Source organism: Malaclemys terrapin, chromosome 2 (genome assembly GCF_027887155.1).
Source record: "Malaclemys terrapin pileata isolate rMalTer1 chromosome 2, rMalTer1.hap1, whole genome shotgun sequence".
Taxonomy (NCBI): Eukaryota; Metazoa; Chordata; order Testudines; family Emydidae; genus Malaclemys; species Malaclemys terrapin.
In genome coordinates, this window is record NC_071506.1 from 283,990,530 (window position 1) to 284,015,328 (window position 24,799).

General features: G+C 42.7%; 1 protein-coding gene across 2 annotated transcripts in view; it reads right to left on the bottom strand.

Moving 5' to 3' along the window:
* SMARCC1 (SWI/SNF related, matrix associated, actin dependent regulator of chromatin subfamily c member 1) overlaps positions 1 to 24,799 on the bottom strand; it is a 169,172-nt gene that overhangs the window by 101,011 nt on the left and 43,362 nt on the right. For both annotated transcript variants that reach the window (XM_054016816.1, XM_054016814.1), the window contains 5 exons: positions 19,174 to 19,298; positions 12,769 to 12,828; positions 11,846 to 11,883; positions 7,857 to 7,978; positions 4,250 to 4,321 (listed from right to left, as the gene is read on the bottom strand). In XM_054016816.1, coding sequence (XP_053872791.1) covers positions 4,250 to 4,321; positions 7,857 to 7,978; positions 11,846 to 11,883; positions 12,769 to 12,828; positions 19,174 to 19,298 — 417 coding nt within the window. The remainder of the gene's footprint in view (positions 1 to 4,249; positions 4,322 to 7,856; positions 7,979 to 11,845; positions 11,884 to 12,768; positions 12,829 to 19,173; positions 19,299 to 24,799) is intronic.

Consider the following 24,799-nt stretch of genomic DNA (forward strand, 5'->3'; position numbering starts at 1 on the left):
CAAAATAGCTCTCTCGTTGTTGTGAAATATAAGCAGGCAAACCCCCCTCTCCCCCCCAAAAAAAAGAAAAAAAAGTGAAAAAGCTCATTCCAAATGAGGGGCTCAACCCTGGCATTTAAAGATGGCCAGAATCATTAACAATTCGTTGACATTTTTGTTTTGGTTCCAGATGTGCTTTTTGGCCATTGACCCAAACACTTAAGATGCCTAAAGTATTCACACGGGTACAAGAGGTCCCCCATACATTGTCCGCTCAATGCCCTTCCCTATCAGTCTGCAAGCCTGGCTGTAACTTGGGTATCACATAACTAGGCACCAACAGCTGAAACAGCATTCCAGGTCAGTGGCGCTTTATAGAATATCAGGGTTGGAAGGGACCTCAGGAGGTCATCTAGTCCAACCCCCTGTTCAAAGCAGGACCAATTCCCAACTAAATCATCCCAGCCAGGGCTTTGTCAAGCCTGACCGTAAAAACCTCTAAGGAAGGAGATTCCACCACCTCCCTAGGTAACCCATTCCAGTGCTTCACCAGCCTCCTAATGAAAAAGTTGTTCCTAATATCCAACCTAAAGCTCCCCAACTGCAACTTGAGACCATTACTCCTTGTTCTGTCATCTGCCACCACTGAGAACAGTCTAGATCCATCCTCTTTGGAATCCCCTTTCAGGTAGTTGAAAGCAGCTATCAAATCCCCCCTCATTCCTTCTCTTCTCCACACTAAATAATCCCAGTTCCCTCAGCCTCTCCTTATAAGTCATGTGCTCCAGCCCCCTAATCATTTTTGTTGCCCTCCGCTGGACTCTTTCCAATTTTTCCACATCCTTCTTGTAGTGTGGGGCCCAAAACTGGACACAGTACTCCAGATGAGGCCTCACCAATGTCGAATAGAGGGGAACGATCACGTCCCTCGATCTGCTGGCAATGCCCCTACTTATACAGCCCAAAATGCTGTTAGCCTTCTTGGCAACAAGGGCACACTGTTGACTCATATCCAGCTTCTCGTCCACTGTAACCCCTAGGTCCTTTTCTGCAGAACTGCTTCCTAGCCATTCAGTCCCTAGTCTGTAACAGTGCATGGGATTCTTCCGTCCTAAGTGCAGGACTCTGCACTTGTCATTGTTTAACCTCATCAGCAAAAAGAAGAACAGGAGTACTTGTGGCACCTTAGAGACTAACAAATTTATTAGAGCATAAGCTTTCGTGGACTACAGCCCACTTCTCCGTGAAAGCTTATGCTCTAATAAATTTGTTAGTCTCTAAGGTGCCACAAGTACTCCTGTTCTTCTTTTTGTGGATACAGACTAACACGGCTGTTACTCTGAAACTTAACCTCATCAGGTTTCTTTTGGCCCAATCCTCTAATTTGTCTAGGTCCCTCTGTATCCTATCCCTACCCTCCAGCATATCTACCACTCCTCCCAGTTTAGTGTCATCTGCAAACTTGCTGAGAGGGCAGTCCACGCCATCCTCCAGATCATTAATGAAGATATTGAACAAAACCGGCCCCAGGACCGACCCCTGGGGCACTCCGCCTGAAACCGGCTGCCAACTAGACATGGAGCCGTTGATCACTACCCGTTGAGCCCGACGATCTAGCCAGCTTTCTATCCACCTTATAGTCCATTCATCCAGCCCATACTTCTTTAACTTGGTGGCAAGAATACTTTGGGAGACTGTATCAAAAGCTTTGCTAAAGTCAAGGAATAACACATCCACTGCTTTCCCCTCATCCACAGAGCCAGTTATCTCCTCATAGAAGGCAATTTGGTTAGTCAGGCATGACTTGCCCTTGGTGAATCCATGCTGACTGTTCCTGATCATTTTCCTCTCCTTTAAGTGCTTCATAATTGATTCCTTGAGGACCTGCTCCATGATTTTTCCAGGGACTGAGGTGAAGCTGACTGGCCTGTAGTTCCCCGGATCCTCCTCCTTCCCTTTTTTAAAGATGGGCACTACATTAGCCTTTTTCCAGTCATCCGGGACCTCCCCCGATCGCCATGAGTTTTCAAAGATAATGGCCAATGGCTCCGCAATCACATCCGCCAACTCCTTTAGCACCCTCATATGCAGCGCATCCGGCCCCATGGACTTGTGCTCGTCCAGTTTTTCTAAATAGTCCCGAACCATTTCTTTCACCACAGAGGACTGGTCACCTCCTCCCCATACTGTGCTGCCCAGTTTTACAAGGCCTCCACACTTGATACTAGACTAGGTCTATGCCTTCAGACTCAATCTTCCACCACTCCTGGAGATGACTGCCATACTGGGCAGCCTTTTTCCACAGCTCAACCAGTTTTTAGCCTTGTAAACCAGGCATGCCACACAGTGAAAGATAGCGGTTGCCGAATGGTAAAGTCCACTTCCAAATGGTTCTCAGTGTCAAAGCTAAAGGTTCTAAGATCAGTATCAGTAGTCTGTCTAGTTATGAATACCTCTGCCCGCAAGCTCTTGCGTGAGCATTGGCCAACTCATGCTTCAAACGGAAGGCCTACTTACAAGAGGCACTCAGAGCCTTTAAAAGTGATCGAAGGGATTCATAAAACTTAATGGTTTTCAGAGACATCCAGGCAGCTCTGACACCCATGCATGTAACATTCAACACCAAAGCACAGGAATGTAGCAGTTGTGCTTGTTCTTAACTGATGTCTTTTTGCTACAAGTACATTACTTAAAGCTGCTGTCGCTTAAGGGAAGACGAGGATGACATGCTGAAAAGGAAAAATTTACTCCTGAGGGAATTCTGCACCAAAAACTAAAAATTCTGCACACAATATTTTAAAATTCTGCAAATTTTATTTGTCAATAAATAAATGTTGCTCCAGGACGGCAGTGGGGAATACAGGCGACTGGCTGCATTGAGGTGGGAGATCACCCTGAAGCTCCTGCCTCCCCTGGTATAGGGACTCGGCAGTGAGGCTGCACCTGACCCTGATACAGTGCAAGGGCTGGGCCTGCCCCAGAAACACCCAGGTGCAGATGAGAAGGCTCAGTCCAGCAGGATCCAAGTGTGGAGGGACTTGGTGTGGGGGCATCCAGGTGTAGGGTGAGCGTTTCTGTGTGGGGAATCTGGGTGAGGGTGGCTCAGTGCGAGATCTGGATGCACAGGGGCTCATTGGGGGTTTCGGGGTGCAGGGGCAATGAGACTCTGCAGGTGATCCAGGTGAAGGTGGTTGGGGATCAGCAGGGGGCCAGTGGGGGGTCTGGGTGCTGGGGGAGTGGGGCTTCTAGGTTGGGGGTCCAGGTATAGCTGGTTGGGGTCAGGGTGTGGGGGGCTTGGAGGGGCCTAGGGGTAGGGGGTAGAGCTTGTCAGGGTGAGGGTTTGATGGCCCGGCATAACGGGGGAGCCCCAGCTGGGCTCCCGCTTTCCCCCGTGACTCCCCTATCCCCTTTTCTTCCCCATCTCATCCCCCTCACTCTCACATTCACCTCCCCCTGCCCTTTTCTACCCCTGCTTCCTTCCCCACACCTCTTCTTCCATCATTTTCCCCAACCCCCGCTTATCCAGCCCCACCGCAGGCACTCACTGCTGCACAGAAAACAAGGAAGCCTCGCAGCACACAGAAGTGAAACACGACTGGCACTAGGACCCAGGGTGCGGCGTTCAGCTGAAGAGTCAGCAAAAGCCTAGACGCAGCCTCCTTCAGCTGGGTAGCTCTGCGCTTGCAGAAATAGGGGGGAGTGGCATATAACCCCGTGTGCCTCCCTATGCCTCCCCTCTGTTTTGGGAAACCCCCCCCAAAAAAAACCGCACCCATGGCCCCAAGCACAGGAATTCTGCAGGATGGGGGTATTTTCTGCGGGCATGCAGAATCCCCCAGGAGTAAAAATTGCACTAAGTCAAACTGAGCCCAAAGAATGCTGAGGCGTAACCTGCAGAAGCGCAGAGAAAATTTCAAAGCGCCTCAAAAACACTTGAAGTGGCAAAGAACGACGCACCAAAACAAAGGAAGCAGAGGAAACTGGAAAGAAAGGGGTAACAGGAGAACTGATTCAAGAAAGAGTCATGAGTCATGGGGCCAAGAAAATCATTTATGATTTTTTACTCCCATTATTTCTAATTGACTGTCCTTGTTTGGGCTGGAGTAGTGGGGAGCGGAGATGGAGGATGAGGGGAACTTGGCTGCCGGTGGAATTGGCACCTATGGGGGGGCCTCAGGAAAAAACTCCATGGGCAGCATGCAGCCCGCATGTTTGAGACCCCTGATTTAGGGAACACAGCCACATGCCTATATCTATGCATTTTACTTACATTTCTGGAGTCTTGGACTTGTTTTTCCCATTGAAGAACTCTGGAAGAGCGCGGCGTTCAATTACATGAATACTGCAAGAAAGTGTGATAAGCAACATGGTTACTAAAGAGAATATACAAAATCCAGCTGCCAATAGCTTGAGTTCACCTTCAAGAACTTTTACCCACCCGTAACATGCGCACCTAAAGTGCTAACATTTAAAACGAACACTGTACACACACCCAAATATCCCAACACAGCATATAGAAATATATTCTCTAATTACTTAGTTTTAACCACATAAGCAGAGCAGTTTAGACATGAATTGTCAAGATTGTGCTTAATTCAAGTGATGGAAAGATACATGCCCAACGTTCCTTTAATCAGACTTGGGTGGAGTGAGAGGAAACAAGATGTTCAACTCATAAAACAAGATTTTTACACTAATGTTTTGAAAGTTTATAGGTTGATAAATGCACTCGCCTGCACCCCAGTCTAATCAGTAGAGTGTATTCAGCACAGGTCTGATTGCCTCAAAAAAAACCTAAATGTTTGCAATTCATATGTAATGGTAAGCCTGCAAATATCTGCTTCAAAATCATGCAGCATTAGAATTGGGAGCTCATCGCTTTGAAAGTCAGGCAAATGCCTAAATAGGCATTTAGGAGTATTAAGTTTATGATCCTATATTTCAACATCTTTGCACTAGTCAATTTAAAATAAAAAGAATAAAAAATTAAATTGAATTAAAGCTCTGTCTGTTTTGGGGGGATTTTACAATCTCATTTTCTTACAAAAAATTCTCTTTCTGCTGCTGCCATGTGAAAGATACACACAAATAAAAGAGGAAACTGACTTATTGTACAGCAAAACTGAGAATACACAAAGTGCTATCAAACACACGAAGTAAACTAGCCCAAAGGATAAAGTAAAAATTCAGTTTAGTTTAGTCAGTTATTTAATGCATTACATGTAAATACTATGGGGGAAATTTCAAATAAAAGTGGAATTTTTTAGTTGACTGAAGGGGGATGAAAGAAGACTACCATTCTACAGCTTTTACTAGACTAGCTGCAAGTAACATATGCTGTAGCAGGTGAAGAGATTTCCGTTAGTTTCTCTCATCCTTCAAATAAAGCGTAAGGAGGAAATATGGTTTGCTGATCTGTTACTTTAAAAAAAAACAAAGCAAACTGATCAAGACATTTCAACTTTAGAGTAATTCCACCTCCAGAATTCTATCACCATAAAGCTAGTCAGTTCATTTTGTGCAATACACACGAGGTAAATAGAATATGAAAAATAATCTTATACCAGGCTATGAAATGTAAAGTGCAAATAGAAATTCATCCTGCTTAAAAAATCAAACTTGTCAGCCAAAATTTATATGGTCCTTGATTATTCAACTCATTTCTCCATGCTTTAATGGATGAGCTCTTTCCTGGGTTATGTGTATTAAAACAGCAAGGAATACACAGTATTCTGGATATAATTCTCTTGCCATCAACTGAACTATGAAATAGCTTTTCTGTTTTAGGCAATGATAAAAAAAGTCAGCCCCATTTTGTAAAAGACGCTTAAATGGCACAGTAATGAGATTCCCTCCATAAAATTACTTTAATAAGCTCATACAATGACAACTTTTTTTGTATGAAGTTAAGAATTGGGGACAATTATGATGGCCTTTAGATATAACTCCTTCTTTGGAGGACGGGATGGGGGCATGGGGAGAGAAGAAAGAACACTCCTTGTAAAAGAAAATCATAGCAGTTTTTCCTTCAGATACTCATTCTCTCTAGTATGTATTATTTGCGTTGAAGTAGTATGCAATGACACCAGTCAGGATCCGGTCATGCTGGTGCTATACAACGCACACAAACATTTTTTTTTTTTTTTTGCTGGAGCCAAATGATATTAGCCTTAGAATGACTTTGTCCATAACAATTTACAAAATATTTTAGAAAACAGTGTCTAGTCTAAAGCAACAAAGAGTCCTGTGACACCTTATAGACTAAGGGATGTATTGGAGCATAAGCGTCATAGTGGACATTAATGATCTAATGAGCAGTTTTGTATGGGTCTACAGAAACACAGCACCAAGTTTCTGCCAGTCATGTTGCACAAACTGATTTAGCTGCCTGTGAGAGCCCATTAGGATTATTACTGCTGCTATAAACAGATTAATCTGGAATCCTCTTAGTAGACAACCTGCAACTGAAATATCAGGATTTTGCCTGAAAGCCCCAGCATAATTGTACCTTGATTCCGAGTGAGGCCTCTGGGTGGTACCGTAATACAAAATGTTCTCTCTCTCCAGTACCAGAGTACCTAAGCACCTAACAATCCTTTAATATATTTATCCTCACGACAACATTGCGAGGTAGGACAGTATTCTTAACATAAGGACAGCCATACTGGGTCAGACCAAAGGTACATCTAGCCCAGTATCCTGTCTTCTGACAGTGGCCAATGCCAGGTGCCCCAGAGGGAATGCACAGAACAGGTAATGATCAAGTGATTCATCCCCTATCGCCCATTCCCAGCTTCTGGTAAACAGAGGCTAGGGACATCATCCCGGGACATCATCCCTGTCCATCCTGGCTAATTGCCATTTTTTATCCTCATTTTTAGGCACAGACACTTTGCCCAAGGGTCATAGTTTGGCAAAGCAGAAAACTGAACCCAAATCTCAGGCTAATGACCTAACCATTGCATCTCTTTCAAATAATAATAATGAAAGACGACAACTAAGATGACATCTGACACATACGATCATTTTGTGAAAATTTGGAAACGTGTTAAGGATGCATTTGTATAGATTAGAATTTGCTGTCACAGCTGCAACAGCCTAGAACTTCAACAAAGGAAACATCAATGTTATAACCCTAAAATGGCACACAGGCAAAGAGGTCTTCCCCTCAAATGATGGCCACTTCAGGTTAGTGACAATCTCTCACCTGAGTTTTGAAAACATGTATTTTGAAAAAAAATCACTACAGTAAGGGCTGGGTTTCCAGACACCAGTGATTAGCAATTCTAGATCTAGTCACTCAGACTACTCCTCTTCCACTCCCAACACACACCCAGCGTTGGTTAGTTCACCTAGATCTTTGAGCTACACAGTCGTAATAAGCTGGACACTCTTTATAAAAAAGGATGAAGGGGAATTCAAAGACAAGCAGACATTCTTCCCCCACAGATAAAGTCCAAATAATAAATAATCCTTTTAGAGTCAATATTTGAAATCCATGATGGTTAAACATTTCCCATTTCTAGAAAAATTAGCAGCCAAGGTAGGTTATGGGTGAGCAGGAAGGTTATTGGCAAATATGGGACTCATGAAAAATAAGTCTAAGCAACACTAGCCAAGGCAAGGCATACCGAAGACAGGTACTGTGCAAACTTCTCCACCTTAATTCTAACCTACCACAAGCCCTACAAGGCTAAGAACAAAGAACTTCTAATCACATTAAGGTGCATTTTGCAATGGGGATAGCTGTCAAAAAGGCGCTAGACCTAAACTAAATTAATTTCTGCTTGCAACTCAACAGAATTCCAGCCCAGGTATTTAACTGGTGAAAGATGGTCAGTAACTCTCTGAATCCTCTCCCCATATTTTGTTCTTACCAGTTGTAGTCAAACCATGATGCATAGCTTGGAATAATTATGTGATTGGTCTGTTCTGTGACATTGTCTTCACCCGGGTCAATGGATCGACTCTGATCACCTTTGTTGGGATCTTCATCTTCCTACAGCAGGAGAAAGACAATAAAAGCGTTAAAAATGGGGGGGGGGGGGAGAGAGAGAGGGAGAAAGCATGAATAAGGACTTGTCTACACAGTGGTCTAGTGCACAGCAAGTTGCAGTGTTAATCTACAGTGTACTAACTGGCTGTGTGCAATCTGCTGCGCTATGGAACTCTCAGTGCGCTGTAGCAAGGTCCACACGCCCAGTTAATGTGTGCCGGCAATAAGCACTGTAAATACAGAATCCTAATCAGAAACTTGCAAGTCCCTCAATAGGCTACGTCTAGTACTACTGATGCCAGGAAATACTTGCAGGTGGTTAGCATGACTCAGAGGCTGACATTCCAATGTGGAGGAATGTTCAAGAAAAGGGAATAAAAAAAAGCATATTTCATCCTATCCTAACCCATGAAACACCACTCTCAGTTGGCCACAGAGATTGCATAGGATCATCCAGCCCTCTACTATCCCATGCTGCTTGTGCATGTGGGCCCTACTGATACTGCAAGGTATGACCCTGAGCAGATGAGAAGTGACTATAAGGTTCAGAGTGAGGGTGAAGGGTGCAAGTGGTGTTCTCATTGTTCCTTTCAGTCAAGGGTAGGGACCCAGGGAGATATGGCTACATCCTGGAGGTAAGTGCATGGCTGCGCAGGTGGTGTCACCAGGAAGGCTTCGGCTTCCTTGACTATGGGATCCTGTTCTGAGAAGGACTGCTGAGACAAAAACAAAAAACAACCACCCCCAAACCTGGCCTGATCCAGGATTCTTGAAGCTGTTCTGTGTTGAAAGAGGCTGTTGAGGCTTTTTAGGGGAGATTACTGGGCTGTGGCAGCAGTGTTTAAGAAGGAAATCTGAGCTGAATGCGTTGACAAACCTAACTGTTGGAGGAATCAGCCCTTGTTGAAAAGGCATGACGACATCGAATACCGTGTATGGGTTTTTGTGTACTCCGTGTGTGTGTCAGGGTGGAGGGAGAAGGGGACAGGGTGAGGTTGGTGGTTATATAACACTTCAAAAGTCATAACTGGTTACAATCTGGATAGATGGCATACACCACTACAGCCATGCCTACATTAGGGCTGCTATGGCACCATACCTACGGTGCTGTAGCTATACCGCTGTAATCCCACAACGTGGACACATACTAATGATAGAAAGAGGTTTTCTGCTGCTTTATGAACTCCACCTCCCTGAGCAATGGCAGCTAGGTCAATGGAATATTATTCCGTCGATGTAACTGCGTCTGCATGGTGAGTTGGGTCAGCACAGTCACAGGGCTGAAGGGTGTGGATTTCACACCCGTGAGCACAGCAGCCTAAGGGCTAGTCTACAATGGCAACGCTAAAACGCTGCCACGGCAGCGCTTTAACGTGGCTTGTGTAGTCATGGCAGAGCTCCCAGCGCTGGTGCACGGTTTACACTGGTGCTTCACAGTGCTGAAACGTGCTGCGCTCAGGGGGGTGTTTTTTCACACCCCTGAGCGAGAAAGTTGCAGTGCCATAAATTGACACTGTAGACAAGCCCTTAGATTCTTTCTTCTCTCCCCTTTTCAATCAGCATAAAGGTTCTTCAATTTTACAGCAAATCCACATACAAATCAGATATATACCCCAAATTTAGTAAAACAAGAATAGCACAGACTGAGTAGAGTGAGTATGGGATAGGTTTTCAAAGTTGGACATGTGCAAGTGCAAACAAACCTAACTGGCGTGCACAGGTGTACATGTTAGGCACACAAATTCCACACATGCAAATAGATGCACCAAATTTTGGAAATCTGGCTCTGTCTCATCTGCATGAGTGGCCTCTAGAGGTCAGTGCTCCACCAGAACAGTAAGGTTTACTTGGCAAATTGTTTATACATAAGACACTACATTTTCAACAATTCAATTAATAAATTTTCCCCTATGCATCCGAAGAAGTGAGGTTTTTACTCACGAAAGCTTATGCCCAAATAAATCTGTTAGTCTTTAAGGTGCCACCAGACTCCTTGTTGTTTTTGTTCCCCAAAACAGAGGATTCAATCCTGCAGGTTTTTAAAAGCCGAGCAAAGCATGCTGAAGTTTATTTAAGTCTCTTCAGATTTCATTTAACTTACGTTTAAAAGTGTGTAGTAACCTCACAATACTAAGTAAATTCTCTTTTACTATATAAAGGAGAACTTCATATGAGCAGAAGACTCTCTCCTACAAAGGAGAAAAGTTAGATGCCTGCAAGTCACCCGGGCCTGATGAAATGCATCCTAGAATACTCAAGGAGCTAATAGAGGAGGTATCTGAGCCTCTAGCTATTATCTTTGGAAAGTCATGGGAGACGGGAGAGATTCCAGAAGACTGGAAAAGGGCAAATATAGTGCCCATCTATAAAAAGGGAAATAAAAACAACCCAGGTAACTACAGACCAGTTAGTTTAACTTCTGTGCCAGGGAAGATAATGGAGCAAGTAATTAAGGAAATCATCTGCAAACACTTGGAAGGTGGTAAGGTGATAGGGAACAGCCAGCATGGATTTGTGAAGAACAAATCGTGTCAAACCAATCTGATAGCTTTCTTTGATAGAATAACGAGCCTTGTGGATAAGGGTGAAGCGGTGGATGTGGTATACCTAGACTTTAGTAAGGCATTTGATACGGTCTCGCATGATATTCTTATCGATAAACTAGGCAAATACAAATTAGATGGGGCTACTATAAGGTGGGTGCATAACTGGCTGGATAACCGTACTCAGAGAGTTGTTATTAATGGTTCCCAATCCTGCTGGAAAGGCGTAACGAGTGGGGTTCCGCAGGGGTCTGTTTTGGGACCGGCTCTGTTCAATATCTTCATCATCGACTTAGATATTGGCATAGAAAGTACGCTTATTAAGTTTGCGGATGATACCAAACTGGGAGGGATTGCAACTACTTTGGAGGACAGGGTCATAATTCAAAATGATCTGGACAAATTGGAGAAATGGTCTGAGTTAAACAGGATGAAGTTTAACAAAGACAAATGCAAAGTGCTCCACTTAGGAAGGAAAAATCAATTTCACACATACAGAATGGGAAAAGACTGTCTAGGAAGGAGTACGGCAGAAAGGGATCTAGGGGTTATAGTGGACCACAAGCTAAATATGAGTCAACAGTGTGATGCTGTTGCAAAAAAAGCAAACATGATTCTGGGATGCATTAACAGGTGTGTTGTGAGCAAGACACGAGAAGTCATTCTTCCGCTCTACTCTGCTCTGGTTAGGCCTCAGCTGGAGTATTGTGTCCAGTTCTGGGCGCCGCATTTTAAAAAAGATGTGGAGAAATTGGAAAGGGTCCAAAGAAGAGCAACAAGAATGATTAAAGGTCTTGAGAACATGACCTATGAAGGAAGGCTGAAAGAACTGGGTTTGTTTAGTTTGGAGAAGAGAAGACTGAGAGGGGACATGATAGCAGTTTTCAGGTATCTAAAAGGGTGTCATGAGGAGGAGGGAGAGAACTTGTTCACCTTAGCCTCTAAGGATAGAACCAGAAACAATGGGTTTAAACTGCAGCAAGGGAGGTCTAGGTTGGACATTAGGAAAAAGTTCCTAACTGTCAGGGTGGTTAAGCACTGGAACAAATTGCCTAGGGAGGTTGTGGAATCTCCGTCTCTGGAGATATTTAAGAGTAGGTTAGATAAATGTCTATCAGGGATGGTCTAGACAGTATTTGGTCCTGCCATGCGGGCAGGGGACTGGACTCGATGACCTCTCGAGGTCCCTTCCAGTCCTATAATCTATGATTCTATGAAAGGATGTATTTATTCTTAAAGACAATTTAGGAGCAAGGTACAGTTTAAGTTCTTGAAGGTCAGATGAAGGTTATTCCCTACTAAACTTTTCTAACTGAACAGTTGTTACCTTTCCTCCTGTAGCAACTGTCTCTTCATCCTGCTCATCTGCAAGGTAAAGAGCAAAGAGAATTAAACTAATAAAATGCAGCTGGATTACCTGCAAACCTTTGTACATCACAGTCATTTTACTGGACAGGATTTTGTTTGTTTGGGGTGGGTGGAGGAGACACAAGAAAAAGGAACATGGACAGTGCAACATTAAAGCATAATCTCTTCTTCATGCACACTGAGCTGCCACAGAGAAAGAGGATAAGAGCATAAATACACAGCAAGGATAATTAAGCTCTCTCGATACCAAAAGGTGGACCGCGGGCCAAATCCAGACTGGCAGATGCTTTTGAACGGACTGCAAAATCTTTTTATTTTTTAATCATCATTATTGTTATCGGGAAGTGAAAAATGTTTGTCGGAAGTCTGGACTTTTGACTATACTTTGACCAAGAAATCTGGACCTTGACCAAAAATAAAAAGTTGACTACCCCTGGCCCAGATCCTTATATGCAGCCCTGCACACCAGAATGTAGAAGACTCATTTAGGTCTTTAATGCCTAGAGCCCAGCAGTGCTCAGGTATGTCTCAAAGTGAATCACTCTGGTTCCCAGAACATGGAAAGAAGGGATCTGGAAAAGATAAGTATCTGCCCCTATATACCAAGCTCAGTAATAGTGTAAAGAATGTCTACAAGGGAGCAGCTTCAAGGGAAAAAGCTAATAACTTCTATCACATACATTTGCATTAGATGGTAGAATACAAGTACCAAATGGAGATTCCACAGATGGAAGAACATCTAAAAAAATTTCAAGTATCTGGTTTTACCACATTTTTCTTTTTTAAATATAAAAAAATTACAAAACATTTATTGCACAAACAGGGGTCCATTATATGAGACAATGACTAAAAAGAATTAAAAATATATAATTTTTTTTTTACCTAGGTCTGCTACTGTTCCTCCTTTCACTGGCGTGTTTTCGCTGTCTTTCTTTGGGTTCACTGTGAAAGTAAACAAGATTGAAAATGTGACATTTGTAACCCCTCTATCAAGATTCAATCCTTACAAGCACACAACATTCCCTAGCAAGCACATCTGTCTCACCTACCACACTAGCATCCCTTTGTTTTATTGGGGAGAAAAGGCCAACCCCATACATTACTACAGATATGCCGGGCTCTCCACATTGTGTACTCCTGGGGGAATTCTGCACCACTGCAAACACACAGAATTCATGTCTGGTGCAGAATCTTTTTCCCCCCCACAGAAAATACATTCCACCAGAGGAGTGCTGCAGTTCCACCTTTCACCCACCAGATGCCACTGTGGCATGAGAACATCCAGCAGCTGGCTGCATTCATCACACCACCCTGCTTGCACAGCCAGGTTTGGACAGGCAGAGTGGGGCACATGGGGCTGCTGGGGGAGTCACAGACTGGGGTGCAGAAGGGCTAGTGGAGGGGGACAGACTGGGGAGCAGGCTCAGGAGTTAGTGGGGTGAGAGCATTGAGCCAGGGGTTGAATGGGAGTGGAGGTGCAGGGCCACACAGACAGGGGCAGACGTGCCTGACTGAATGGAAGAGGCATGGGGTCAGCCATGGTCTGCATGAGGGAGGCTCCCCAACGCCCTAACAATCCCTACCCCCCCCCCCAAAAAAAACCCCCAAACAACTGTTCCATACTTCTCCTACCCACATCCAACAACCCTGCAGGTTCACTCTCAGGCTCCTTCCCTCTCCCTCAGCTCTGCTGTTACCCCTGACTGCCCTAAGCCTTTGCGCTGTTTCTGAGGGATTCGGGAAATAAGTTTCTGTATTGTAGTTTAAATGAATTACTTAAAGTTCTGTATTAATATGCCTAGCAAGGAATCTATGTGTCAAAAAAAAATTACCTGAGTCTTTTTTTGTCTGTATTGCTACAGACATACTTGCTGACAGATATTTTTAAATAAATTACCAAAATAATTGAAACTGGCATGATTATATTGTGTTATTTGGACAAAAAATATGCAGAATTTTAAAATATTGTGCGCAGAATTTTTAATTTTTTGGTGCAGAATTCCCTCAGTAGTAGTTGTGGCTGAAGTTTATTGCTGGTGCACACTGTGCAGTATCCTTAGATCTAAGCCACCAAAACTACCTCCAACTACCATGTTCCAAATCCCATATCACAGGAACTAACCTATTGTACTTCAGATTCAAAAAATTAAAATACGTTAATTATTGACGGCCATACGAACTACCAACACATAAAAGAACAATGGTCTATGCAGTCCAGTATCCTACCTCTGGCAGTGACCATACTTGTTTCAGGAAGAAAAAAAAAATCCCAAACAAACCAACAACTCAGAGGCAGATTTCCAAAGCCAAATAGCACTTGGGAGCCTAACTCCTGAAATTAGGGACCTACCCCTCTTCTCATTGCTGTACTTAACCAATTGTCCAAGAGGGATTTTATGATGTCCATAGGAGATAGTGTGGTCTAGTAAACAGGACAATGGTAAGACTCAGAGTTGGGTTCTATTTCTGGCTTTGTCACTAACCTGCTGTGTGACCATGGGCAAGTCACCTCTCTAAGACCATAAGAGCTGCCATACTGGGTCAGACCATAGTCCGTCTTGCCCAGTATCCTATCTCCAACAATGGTCCGTACCAGAGCTTCAGTGGAGTGTACAGAAGAGGGCAATTATAGAGTAGATCTACCCATCTTCCACACCTGGCTTCTGATCATGAGAGATTTAGGGTTGCCCCAAGCACGGGGTACCATCCTTGACCATCTTGGATAATAGCCATCGATGGACCTATCCTCCATGAATTTATCCATTTCTTTTTTTAACGCAGTTATACTTCGGCCATCACAACATTTCATAGCAATGAGTTCCACAAGTTAGTTATCCACAGTGTGAAAAAGTACTTTCTCGTATTTAAAACTGGATTTGTAATGGTTGTTCTTTGAGATGTATTCCACATGCCCATTCTACTTCAGGTGTGCGCACACCCAGTGCACTGGTGCAGTCACCCTCTGCTGCCTTATGTTGCAGTGTGAGGATATAAAGGGCAGAGCCAGCCCTGAATCCCCTCAGTTCTTTCTTACTGGGAAATCTCCAGTAAGAAAGGAAGAAAGGTGGGTCACGGAATGTGAGACATCTTAAAGAACCAGAGTTACAGAACAAGTGAGTAACCATTTTTTCTTCTTTGAGTGATTTGCACAAGTCCATCATGCCTCAGGTACCACAGAAATAGCTCAACTGAGAGGTGGGATCAGAGTTTACCTGAATAACAATTGAAGGACTACACATCCATAGCTAGCATCATCTCTAAACTGTTGCAAAATGGCATAATGAGAGGCAAAAGTGTGCACTAAAAACCAAGTTGCAGCTCCACAAATGTCCAGGACAAGCATACGGACTAGAAAAGTTGCAGAGGATGAGAGAGATGTGGTTGAAAGAACTAGTACCCTACTTGGTGGTGTTAGACTGGCCATGTCATAGCACAAATGTATAGAAGAGGAGATCCACAACAAAATTATTTGAGAAGAGATCAGAAGGTCCTTCCATTCGGTCTGCAACTGTCACGAACAATTGCAAGGATGATCTAAATGGTTTAGTTCTGTCCAAGTAAAACATTAATGCTCTCCTAACATCTGAAGTATTGAGTCTCTCCTCATGTTTATGAGTACAAAGTTTAGGGATGAAAGTTGGTAAATATGTTGCCTGATTGGTGCAAAAAAACCAGTACACCAGCTGCACACACAGTTGAAATGGGAAGGACATGTGTAATCACTCTAAGCAGGGTCAATAAAACTTCGCTATTCACTTTTTCCATAACATTAATAATTTATAGACCTTTAGTCATCTCTTTTCTACGTTGAGCAGCCCTAATCGTTTTAGCCTCTCCTCATATGGAAGTTGTTCCATACCTTTGATCATCTGTGTTAACTTTCTCTGTACCTTCACCAATTCTAAAACACCTTTTTTGAGATGGGGCAATCAGAACTGCACGCAGAATTCAAGGTGCAGGCATACCATGAATCTATATATTGGCATTATATTTTGTGTTTCTTCTATTTTAATGGTTCCCAACACTGTTAGCTTTTTTTGATTGTTGCTGCACACTGACCGGACGTTTTCAGGAAACTATCCACAATGCCTCCAAGATCTCTTCCTTGGGCGGTAACGGCTAACTTAGACCTAATCATTCTGTACATATAGTTGGGATTCTTTTTTCCTTTGTGCATTACTTTGCACTTAACATTGAATTTCATCTGTTATTTTGCTGTTTAGTCAACCAGTTTGGTGGAACCCCTTGGTAACTCTTTGCTGTCAGTTTTGGACTTAACTATCTTGAGTAATTTTGTACTGTCTGCCATTTTTGCCACCCCATTGTTTTCCCCTTTTCCAGATCATTTATGAATATTGTGACAGGGTCAGGCCAGAGGGCTACAGGAGAGTGATAGAAGGCACATATATTAGCCCCAGATTAAGCAGGTCCCTTTTCCTTGAGCAAGATAATGGGCTGTTCCAGAACAATCAGGAAGTTGCTGGAACCAATTATGTCTGGCAGGCTAATTAGGACACCTGGAATCAATTAAGAAGCTACTAGAATCAATCAGGACAGGCAGGCTCATCAGAGCACCTGGTTTATAAAGGACCTCACTTCAGTTAGTGAGGCGTGTGCAAGGAGCTAGGAGCCAGAGGCGCACAAGGAGCTGAGAGTGAGAAGGCATACTGCTGGAGGACTGAGGAGTACAAGTGTCACCAGGAGGAAGGTCCTGTGGTGAGAATAAGGAAGGTGTTGGGAGGAGGCCTTGGGGAAGTAGCCCAGGGAGTTGTAGCTATCACGCAGCTGTTACAGGAAACACTGTGGACAGCTGCGATCCACAGGGCCCTGGGCTGGAACCCGGAGTAGAGGGCGGGCCCGGGTTCCCACCATTCCTCCAACTCCCTATTTGATACAAAAGGAGCTGACCTGGACTGTGGGTCCCACCAGAGGGGAAGGTCCCTGGCCTGTCCCCCAACCCACTAGGTGGGTCAGCCGAGACTGTGGAGATTGTTCTCCTCCCTTTCCCCATGCTGATCAGTGATGAGGTTAGCTGAGTGAATGGCAGGTTTGAGCCACTAGCAAAAGTGGCCAAACTGAGGGCTGCCATGAATCTCTGAGGTGAGCAAATCCGCCAATAAGCACAGGACCCACCAAGGCAGAGGAGGAACTTTGTCACAATATGTTGAACAGCACATAAGAACGGCCATACTGGGTCGGGACAGACTAATCGTCCATCTAGCTCAGTATCCTGTCTTCCAACAGTGGCTGATGCCAGGTGCTTCAGAAGTAATGAACCAAACAGGCAATCATTGAGTGATCCATCCTATCATCCACTCTCAGCTTGTGTTCCCAGTACAGATCCTTGGGGGGACCTTGCTATTGACCTCTCTCCATTCTGAAAATTGACTATTTATCCCTCCCTGTACTTCCTATCTTTCACCCACTTACTGATCCATGAGATGACCTTCCCTCTTATCTCATGGCTACTTTGTTTGCTTAAGAGCCTTTGGTAAGGCACCATGTTCAAAGGCTTTCCGAAAATCCAAGAACATTTTATCAACTAGATCACGCGTATTCACAAGCTTGTTGATTCCATCAAAGAATTCTGATAGATTGGTGAGGCATGACTTCCTTTTACAAAAGCAGTGTTGACTCTTCCCCAGTAAATAGTGTTTAACCATGTGCCTGATAATTCTGTTCTTTACTATAGTTTCTACCAGTTTGCCCAGTACTGCATTTAGGCTCACCAGCCTGCAAGTCATCGTTACATTAGACACCTTCCAGTCATCTGGTACAGAGGCTGTTTTCTAAGCCTCTACTTCTTCTCCAAACCTTTGTCTTGTCTATTTACTTTGTAAGTTCTTTGTGGCAAGGATTGTCTTACTGTGTGTATGTATGTACAACACTTAGCAAAATGGAGCCCTAATTTCAGTTGGGGCTTCGAGGTGTTACTGCAATACAAATTGAATAATAAACAGTTTATGCTTGAGAGTTCTTCACCCCAATGTTCCATTTTCACTATCCTCCTACTCTGAATCATATACTACATTAATGTTTATATCCAACCCCATTTTATAATCAACCACATTTATGACTGACCAATGCAGAGAGAAAAAAGTAATCAAATTTGAAGTCCATCTGGTAGGGTACCACAATGACAACTTGTGATGGTCAAGGTAAGAGGAAGGATGGCAGAAAATTAAAGGTCAGGCCCAAAATAATGATGAAAAATCTTGCATTTGGGGCTGACTTAAGTAGCTTTATTCACACACTTTTTGGTATCCCATCCTGGAATGTTGAACATTCAAGATGCAGAATATGAAGATTAAGCAACAAAAGCATGGGCTTTCTCTTTCACACATTTCCCAAATATAGCTGTCCCTGGAGCTCCTCTATCATGGATAGCGAAAAGGAGTTTACAGCCATTAATGTAGAAGTGAGATTCATGTGCCTGGATTTTGTACATCTATCATGTCAGACTGACCGTTTGCTTTGTTGGTCACATGATCCTGTGCAGTCTCATAGAACAACAGATCTCCTGTTTGTGTCTAATAAAAGCTGGATTTGCCCTTCTTCTCAGGGCTGAAGTACTGCCACAGCCTTTTATTCTTACACATTCTGGAGAATGTGCTTCGTTTAGTGCCATGAATACTATACTTCTACTGCCCATAAAACAATTATGAATATTAATTATTGATAAAGTCTGTCGTACCTCGGCTTCAAACTATGTTAAACTCAAACAAAGATGAACACCCAGCATGCTTTGCTGTAAGGATAGTGTTAGGAGGATGCAGTGTATTTCTGCTTTACTTTTCACCCAATGTATATTGTAATGAGAAACATTGTTTTCAAAGGTTTGGAGCAGGAAGTTGGGAATCAACACTGCTTGGTTTTATTCCTGGGTCTACCACCTTGATGTGTTACTTTGGACACATCAGTTATAATCTCTTTGCTCTTGATGTAGATTTTTAGATGCAAACAACCTAACTCGAATACACAGGGCGAGAACAATCTTTAATATTTAGCTTGTTATTCACTTATCTTAACTGAATGTTCATAAACTTATTTCAAGAAAAAAAACTGCGATAAAAGGGGTAATCCCAGTTTCAAAAGAGTGCCACATTCCAAAGCCTTGTCTAAATAAAACCACATGGCCACAGAGTCCAAAAGGAAGGCTACTTGTAGAGATAGTATCTCAAAGATTTGGCTAAAATATACAATGAAAATATAGTGTCTGCTGTTCATTTAGTGGTCTACCATTCACAAAACCCAGTGCAGCTAACATCTTGTGTGTGAATACTTTACCATTTTTGGGAAGTACCACTTCTTCTATGTTCGGTACAGGTGTTGGGTCCTCCATGTCCTTGGTAAGATCCTCTTGCTCATCCTCTTCTTTCTGACCTCGCCTTTTCCCATACAGTCCTGCTTGTCTAAAACAGATAAGACAAATTCTCTGCAAGTGATAACTTGAAGCTGTAGCTGTACCATATTTGTGATGATCCCACAAAACCTCTCAAGTTAAGAGCGTTGGGTCAGGATGATACCTCTATGGAAACACCTAGATGCTGCAGGAAGTGGTCTTGGTGGCTTAGGAGATAGTAGCCTTCTCAAGTCAATATTAAAGTAACATCCTAGTAGGGGGTTATGGTGTAACTCCTGTGTCCTGACCAAATTCCAGCTCAGGAAATTGGACTCTGTCCATTTAAATTCCTCCCACAGTTTCAAATGGATAGTCTTCTTAATTCCTTTTCTTATGCAGTGTTGCCTTGCCATGTTGATATAACAGCTGCATTTCAGATAATTTGAGGTGCTAAAAATAGCACATTTGTGGCCCTCATGTTAGTAAGATTAGAGAGGCTAGTGACCCATTTATACACATCTTTTTAAATTCTGCACCAGGCTATGAAGTTTGCAGAAGATGTTACTATACAGTCATGTAATTAACAATTTGCTGTCCCAAACCAAAGACGTTAAATATGAAAATGCTTAAAAAGGATCTACAAATATTTTTTTTAAAATTGGATATGGAATACAAGTCTCATTTCTTCTGGTTTTGTCAGAGGACATCTTGGGGTTTTCAGAGCAGTGTGAGCTCTTCTACCTCAGCTCGGGGGGTTAAATGTATAACAAAAATGTTTTTGTCCAAAATTTTCATTAGGTCATTAAAGCTAAATAGGAGCAGTCAAAAAACAAAAACACAAAAAAGTTTAAAAAGTCAACTACCAATCCTACCCCCTCTAAGTTGCCAAACTTTAAATCTTGGTTCCTGACATTTCACTATTCAGAGTTTTAGGTTAAATGAGACCTGACCATCTAATGCAATTAACAGAAAAACCGAAACAAAATCCAAACCGCACAACTCAAGACTTTTAGACAACTGAAGAGATAAAGTTTCTTGACACCTTAAACGACTGCTTCTTGGAGCAGCTAGTCCTGGAATTGCCTCACCAGAGGAGAGGCAATTCTTGATTTAGTCCTAAGTGGAGCACTGGATCTGGTCCAAGAAGTGAATATAGCTGGATCACTTGGTAATAGTAAACATAATATAATTAAATTAGGGCTGTTGATTAATTGCAGTTAACTCACGCAATTAACTCAAAAAAATTAATCGCAATTAATCGCAGTTTTTATTGCGCTGTTAAACAATAGAATACAAATTGAAATTTATTAAATATTTTGGATGTTTTTCTACTTTTTAATATATATTGCATTCTGTGCTGTAATTGAAATCAAAGTGTATATTATTTTTTATTACACATATTTGCACTGTAAAAATGATAAAAGAAATAGTATTTTTCAATTCACCTCAAACAAGTACTGTAGTGCAATCTGTCATGAAAGTGCAATTTACAAATGTAGATTTTTGTGTTACATAACTGCACTCAAAAACAAAACAACCTAAAACTTCAGCGCCTACAATTCACTCAGTCCTACTTCTTGTTCAGTCAATCGTTAAGACAAATGAGTTTGTTTACATTTACAGGAGATAATGCTGCCCTCTTCTTATTTACTATGTCACCAGAAAGCGAGAACAGGCATTTGCAGGGCACTTTTAAGCCAACATTGCAAAGTATTTATATGCCAGATATGCTAAACATTCGTATGCCCATTCATGCTTTGGCCACCATTCCAGAGGACATGCTTCCATACTGATGACGCTCGTTAAAAAAATTATGCATTAATTAAATTTGTGACTGAACTCCTTGGGGGAGAATTGTATGTCCCCTGCTCTGTTTTACGAACATTCTGCCATATTTCATGTTATAGCAGTCTCGGATGATGACCCAGCACATGTTGTTCATTTTAAGAACACTTTCCCTGCATATTTCACAAAACGCAAAAGAAGGTACCAATGGGAGATTTCTAAAGATAACTACAGCACTCGACCCAAGGTTTAAGAATCTGAAGTGCCTTCCAAACTGAGAGGGATGAGGTGTGGAGCATGCTTTCAGAAGTCTTAAAAGAGCAACATTCCAATGAGGAAACTACAGAACCCGAACAACCAAAAAAGAAAACCAACCTTCTGCTGGTGGCATCTGACTCAGATTATGAAAATGAATATACGTCTGTCCGTACTACTTTGGATTGTTATTGAGCAGAACCTGTCATCAGCATGGATGCGTGTGTCCTCTGGAATGGTGGATGAAGCATGAAGGGACATATGAATCTTTAGCTAATCTGGCAAATAAATATCTTGCGACACCGGCTGCAACAGTGCCATGCGAACTCCTGTTCTCACTTTCAGGTGACATTGTGAACAAGAAGCAGGCAGCATTATCTCCTGCACATATAAATAAACTTGTTTGTCTGAGCGACTGGCTGAACAAGAAGTAGGACTGAGTGGACTTGTAGGCTCTAAAGTTTTACATTGTTTTATTTTTGAATGCAGTTATTTTTTGTACATAAATCTACGTTTGTAAGTTCAACTTTCATGATAAAGAGATTACAGTACTTGTATGAGGTGAACTGAAAAATACTATTCCTTTTGTATTTTACAGTGCAAATATTTGTAATAAAAATAAATATAAAGTGAGAATTGTACACTTTGTATTCAGTGGTGCAAGTGAAATCAATATATTTAAAAAGGTAGAAAACATCCAAAAATATTTAAATAAATGGTATTCTATTATTGTTTAACAACGTGATTAATCATGTGATTAATCGCAATTAATTTTTTTTTAATCACTTGACAGCCCTAAATTAATTTTAACATCCCTTTGGTGGGGAAAACACCACAGCAGTCCAACACTGTAGCATTAAATTTCATAAGGCGTGACTACACAAAAATGAGGGAGTTAGTTATAGAGAAATTAAAAGGTGCAGTGCCAAAAGTGAAATCCCTGAAAGCTGCATGGAAACTTTTTAAAGACACCATAATAGAGGCTCATCTTAAATGTATCCCCCAAATTAAAAAACATAGTAAGAGAACCAAAAAAAGTGCCACTGTAGCCAAACAACAAAGTAAAAGAAGCAGCAAGAGGCATCCTTTAAAAAGTGGAAGTTAAATCCTAGTGAGGAAAATAGAAAGGAGCATAAACTCTGGCAAGCCAAGTGTAAAAATACAATTAGGAAGGTCAAAAAAGAATTTGAAGAACAGCTAGCCAAAGACTCAAAAAGTAATAGCAAAAAAAAAGTTTTAGTGCATCAGAAGCAGGAAGCTTGCTAAACAATCAGTGGGGCCACTAGATGACCGAGATGCTAAAGGAGCACTCAAGGATGATAAAGCCATTACAGAGAAATTAAATCAATTCTTTGCATTGGTCTTCATGGTTGAGGATGTGAGGGAGATTCCCAAACCTGAGCCATTCATTTTAGGTGACAAATGTGAGGAACTGTCCTAGACTGAGGTGTCATTAGAGGAGGTTTTGGAACAAATTGATAAACTAAACAGTAATAAGTCACCAGGACCAGATGGTATTCACCCGAGAGTTCTGAAGGAACTCAAATGTGAAATTGCAGAACTACTAACTGTAGTTTGTAACCTATCATTTAAATCAGCTTCTGTACCAAATGACTGGAGGATAGCTAATGTAACACCAATTTTTAAATAGGGCTCCAGAGGTGATCCCAGCAATTACAGGCCAGTAAGCCTGACTTCAGTACTGGGCAAACTGGTTGAAACTACAGTAAGAACAAAATTGTCAGACACATAGATGAACATAATTTGTTGGGCAAGAGTCAACGTGGTTTTTGTAAAGGGAAATCATGCCTCACCAATCTACTAGAATTATTTGAGGGGGGTCAACAAGCATGTGGACAAGGGGGGTCCAGTGGATATAGTGTACTCAAAAGGTGAAAGTAAGCTGGTACGCCGTGCCAGACTGGACCGGCTTCTCCGGTGGTGATTTAAAGGGCCCCGGGCTCCAGCCGCAGCAGGGAGACCCGGGCCTTTTAAATCACTGGCAGAGCTCCAGCAGCCGGGCTCAGGAGGTGCTTTAAAGGGCCCAGGGCTCCACGAAGTGGACAGAGCTCCGGGCCTTTTAAATCTCCGCCCGAGCCGGCTTTCGGAGCCCCGGCGGCGATAGGGCTCAGGCGGCGCTTTAAAGGGCCCAGGCCTCCCCGCAGTGGCAGGAGCACCGGGCCCTTTAAATCCCTGCCCAAGCCCGGCTGCTGGAACCAAAGCGGCGCTTTAAAGGGCCCGGGGCTCCCCATAGCGGCCAGAGCTCTGGGCCCTTTAAATCACTGCGGGAGCCCTTCCGCCCCGGGGTAGCGGCAGCAGGGCTCCCGCGGTGATTTAAAGGGCCCAGAGCCCCGGGCCCTTTATTTCGCCCCTGAGCCCTGGGGCTTCCAGCTGCCTCTGCAGCTGGTAGCTCCGGGGTGATTTAAAGGCCCTGGGGCTCCCAGCCACAGCCGGAGCCCCAGGGCCTTTAAATATCAAAAGGCCACGGCCCTGCTCAGGACTCTGACGTACCGGTAAGTCCTTCAAGTTACTTTCACCCTTGAGGGTACTTTGATTTTCAGGAAACAAAGTGTAGGAATAAATGGCCAGTTTTCAGAATGGAGAGAGGTAAATAGAGATGTCCCCCAGGGGTCTGTACTGGGACTAGTCCTAGACAATATATTCATAAATGATCTGGAAAAAGGGGTAAACAGTAAGGTGGCAAAATTTGCAGATGATGCAAAACTACTCAAGATAGTTAAGTCCCAGGCAGACTGCGAAGAGCTACAGAAGGATCTCTCAAAACTGAATGATGGGGAAACAAAATGGCACATGAAAATCAATGTTGATTAGTGCAAAGTAATGCACATTGGAAAACATAATCCCAACTATACATATAAAACAAAAGGTTCTGAACTAGCTGTTACCACTCAAGAAAGATCTTGGAGTCATTGTGGATAGTTCTCTGAAAATATCCACTCAATGTGCAGCGGCAGTCAAAAAAGCGAACAGAATGTTGGGAACCATTAAGAAAGAGATAGATAATACAACAGAAAATATCATATTGCCTCTATATAAATCCACGGTACACCCACATCTTGAATACTGAGTGCAGATGTGGTCGCCCCATCTCAGAAAAGATATATTGGAATTGAAAAAGGTTCAGGAAAGAGCAACAAAAATGATTAGGGGTATGGAATGGCTTCCATATGAGGAGAAATTAATAAGACTGGTACTCTTCAGCTTGGAAAAGAGACGACTAAGGGGGGATATGATAGAGGTCTATAAAATCATGACCATGTGGAGAAAGTAAATAAGGAAGTGTTATTTACTCCTTCTCATAACAGAAGACCTAGGGGTTAATTAATTGGCAGCAGGTTTAAAGCAAACAAAAGAAAATATTTTTTCACACAATGCACAGTCAGTCTGTGGAACTCATTGCCAGAGGATGTTGTCAAGGCTAAGATTATAACAGGACTTTGTTCAAATTTCCTAGTTCAAAAAAGAAGTAGGTAATTTCATAGAGGCTAGGTCCATCAATGGCTATTAGCC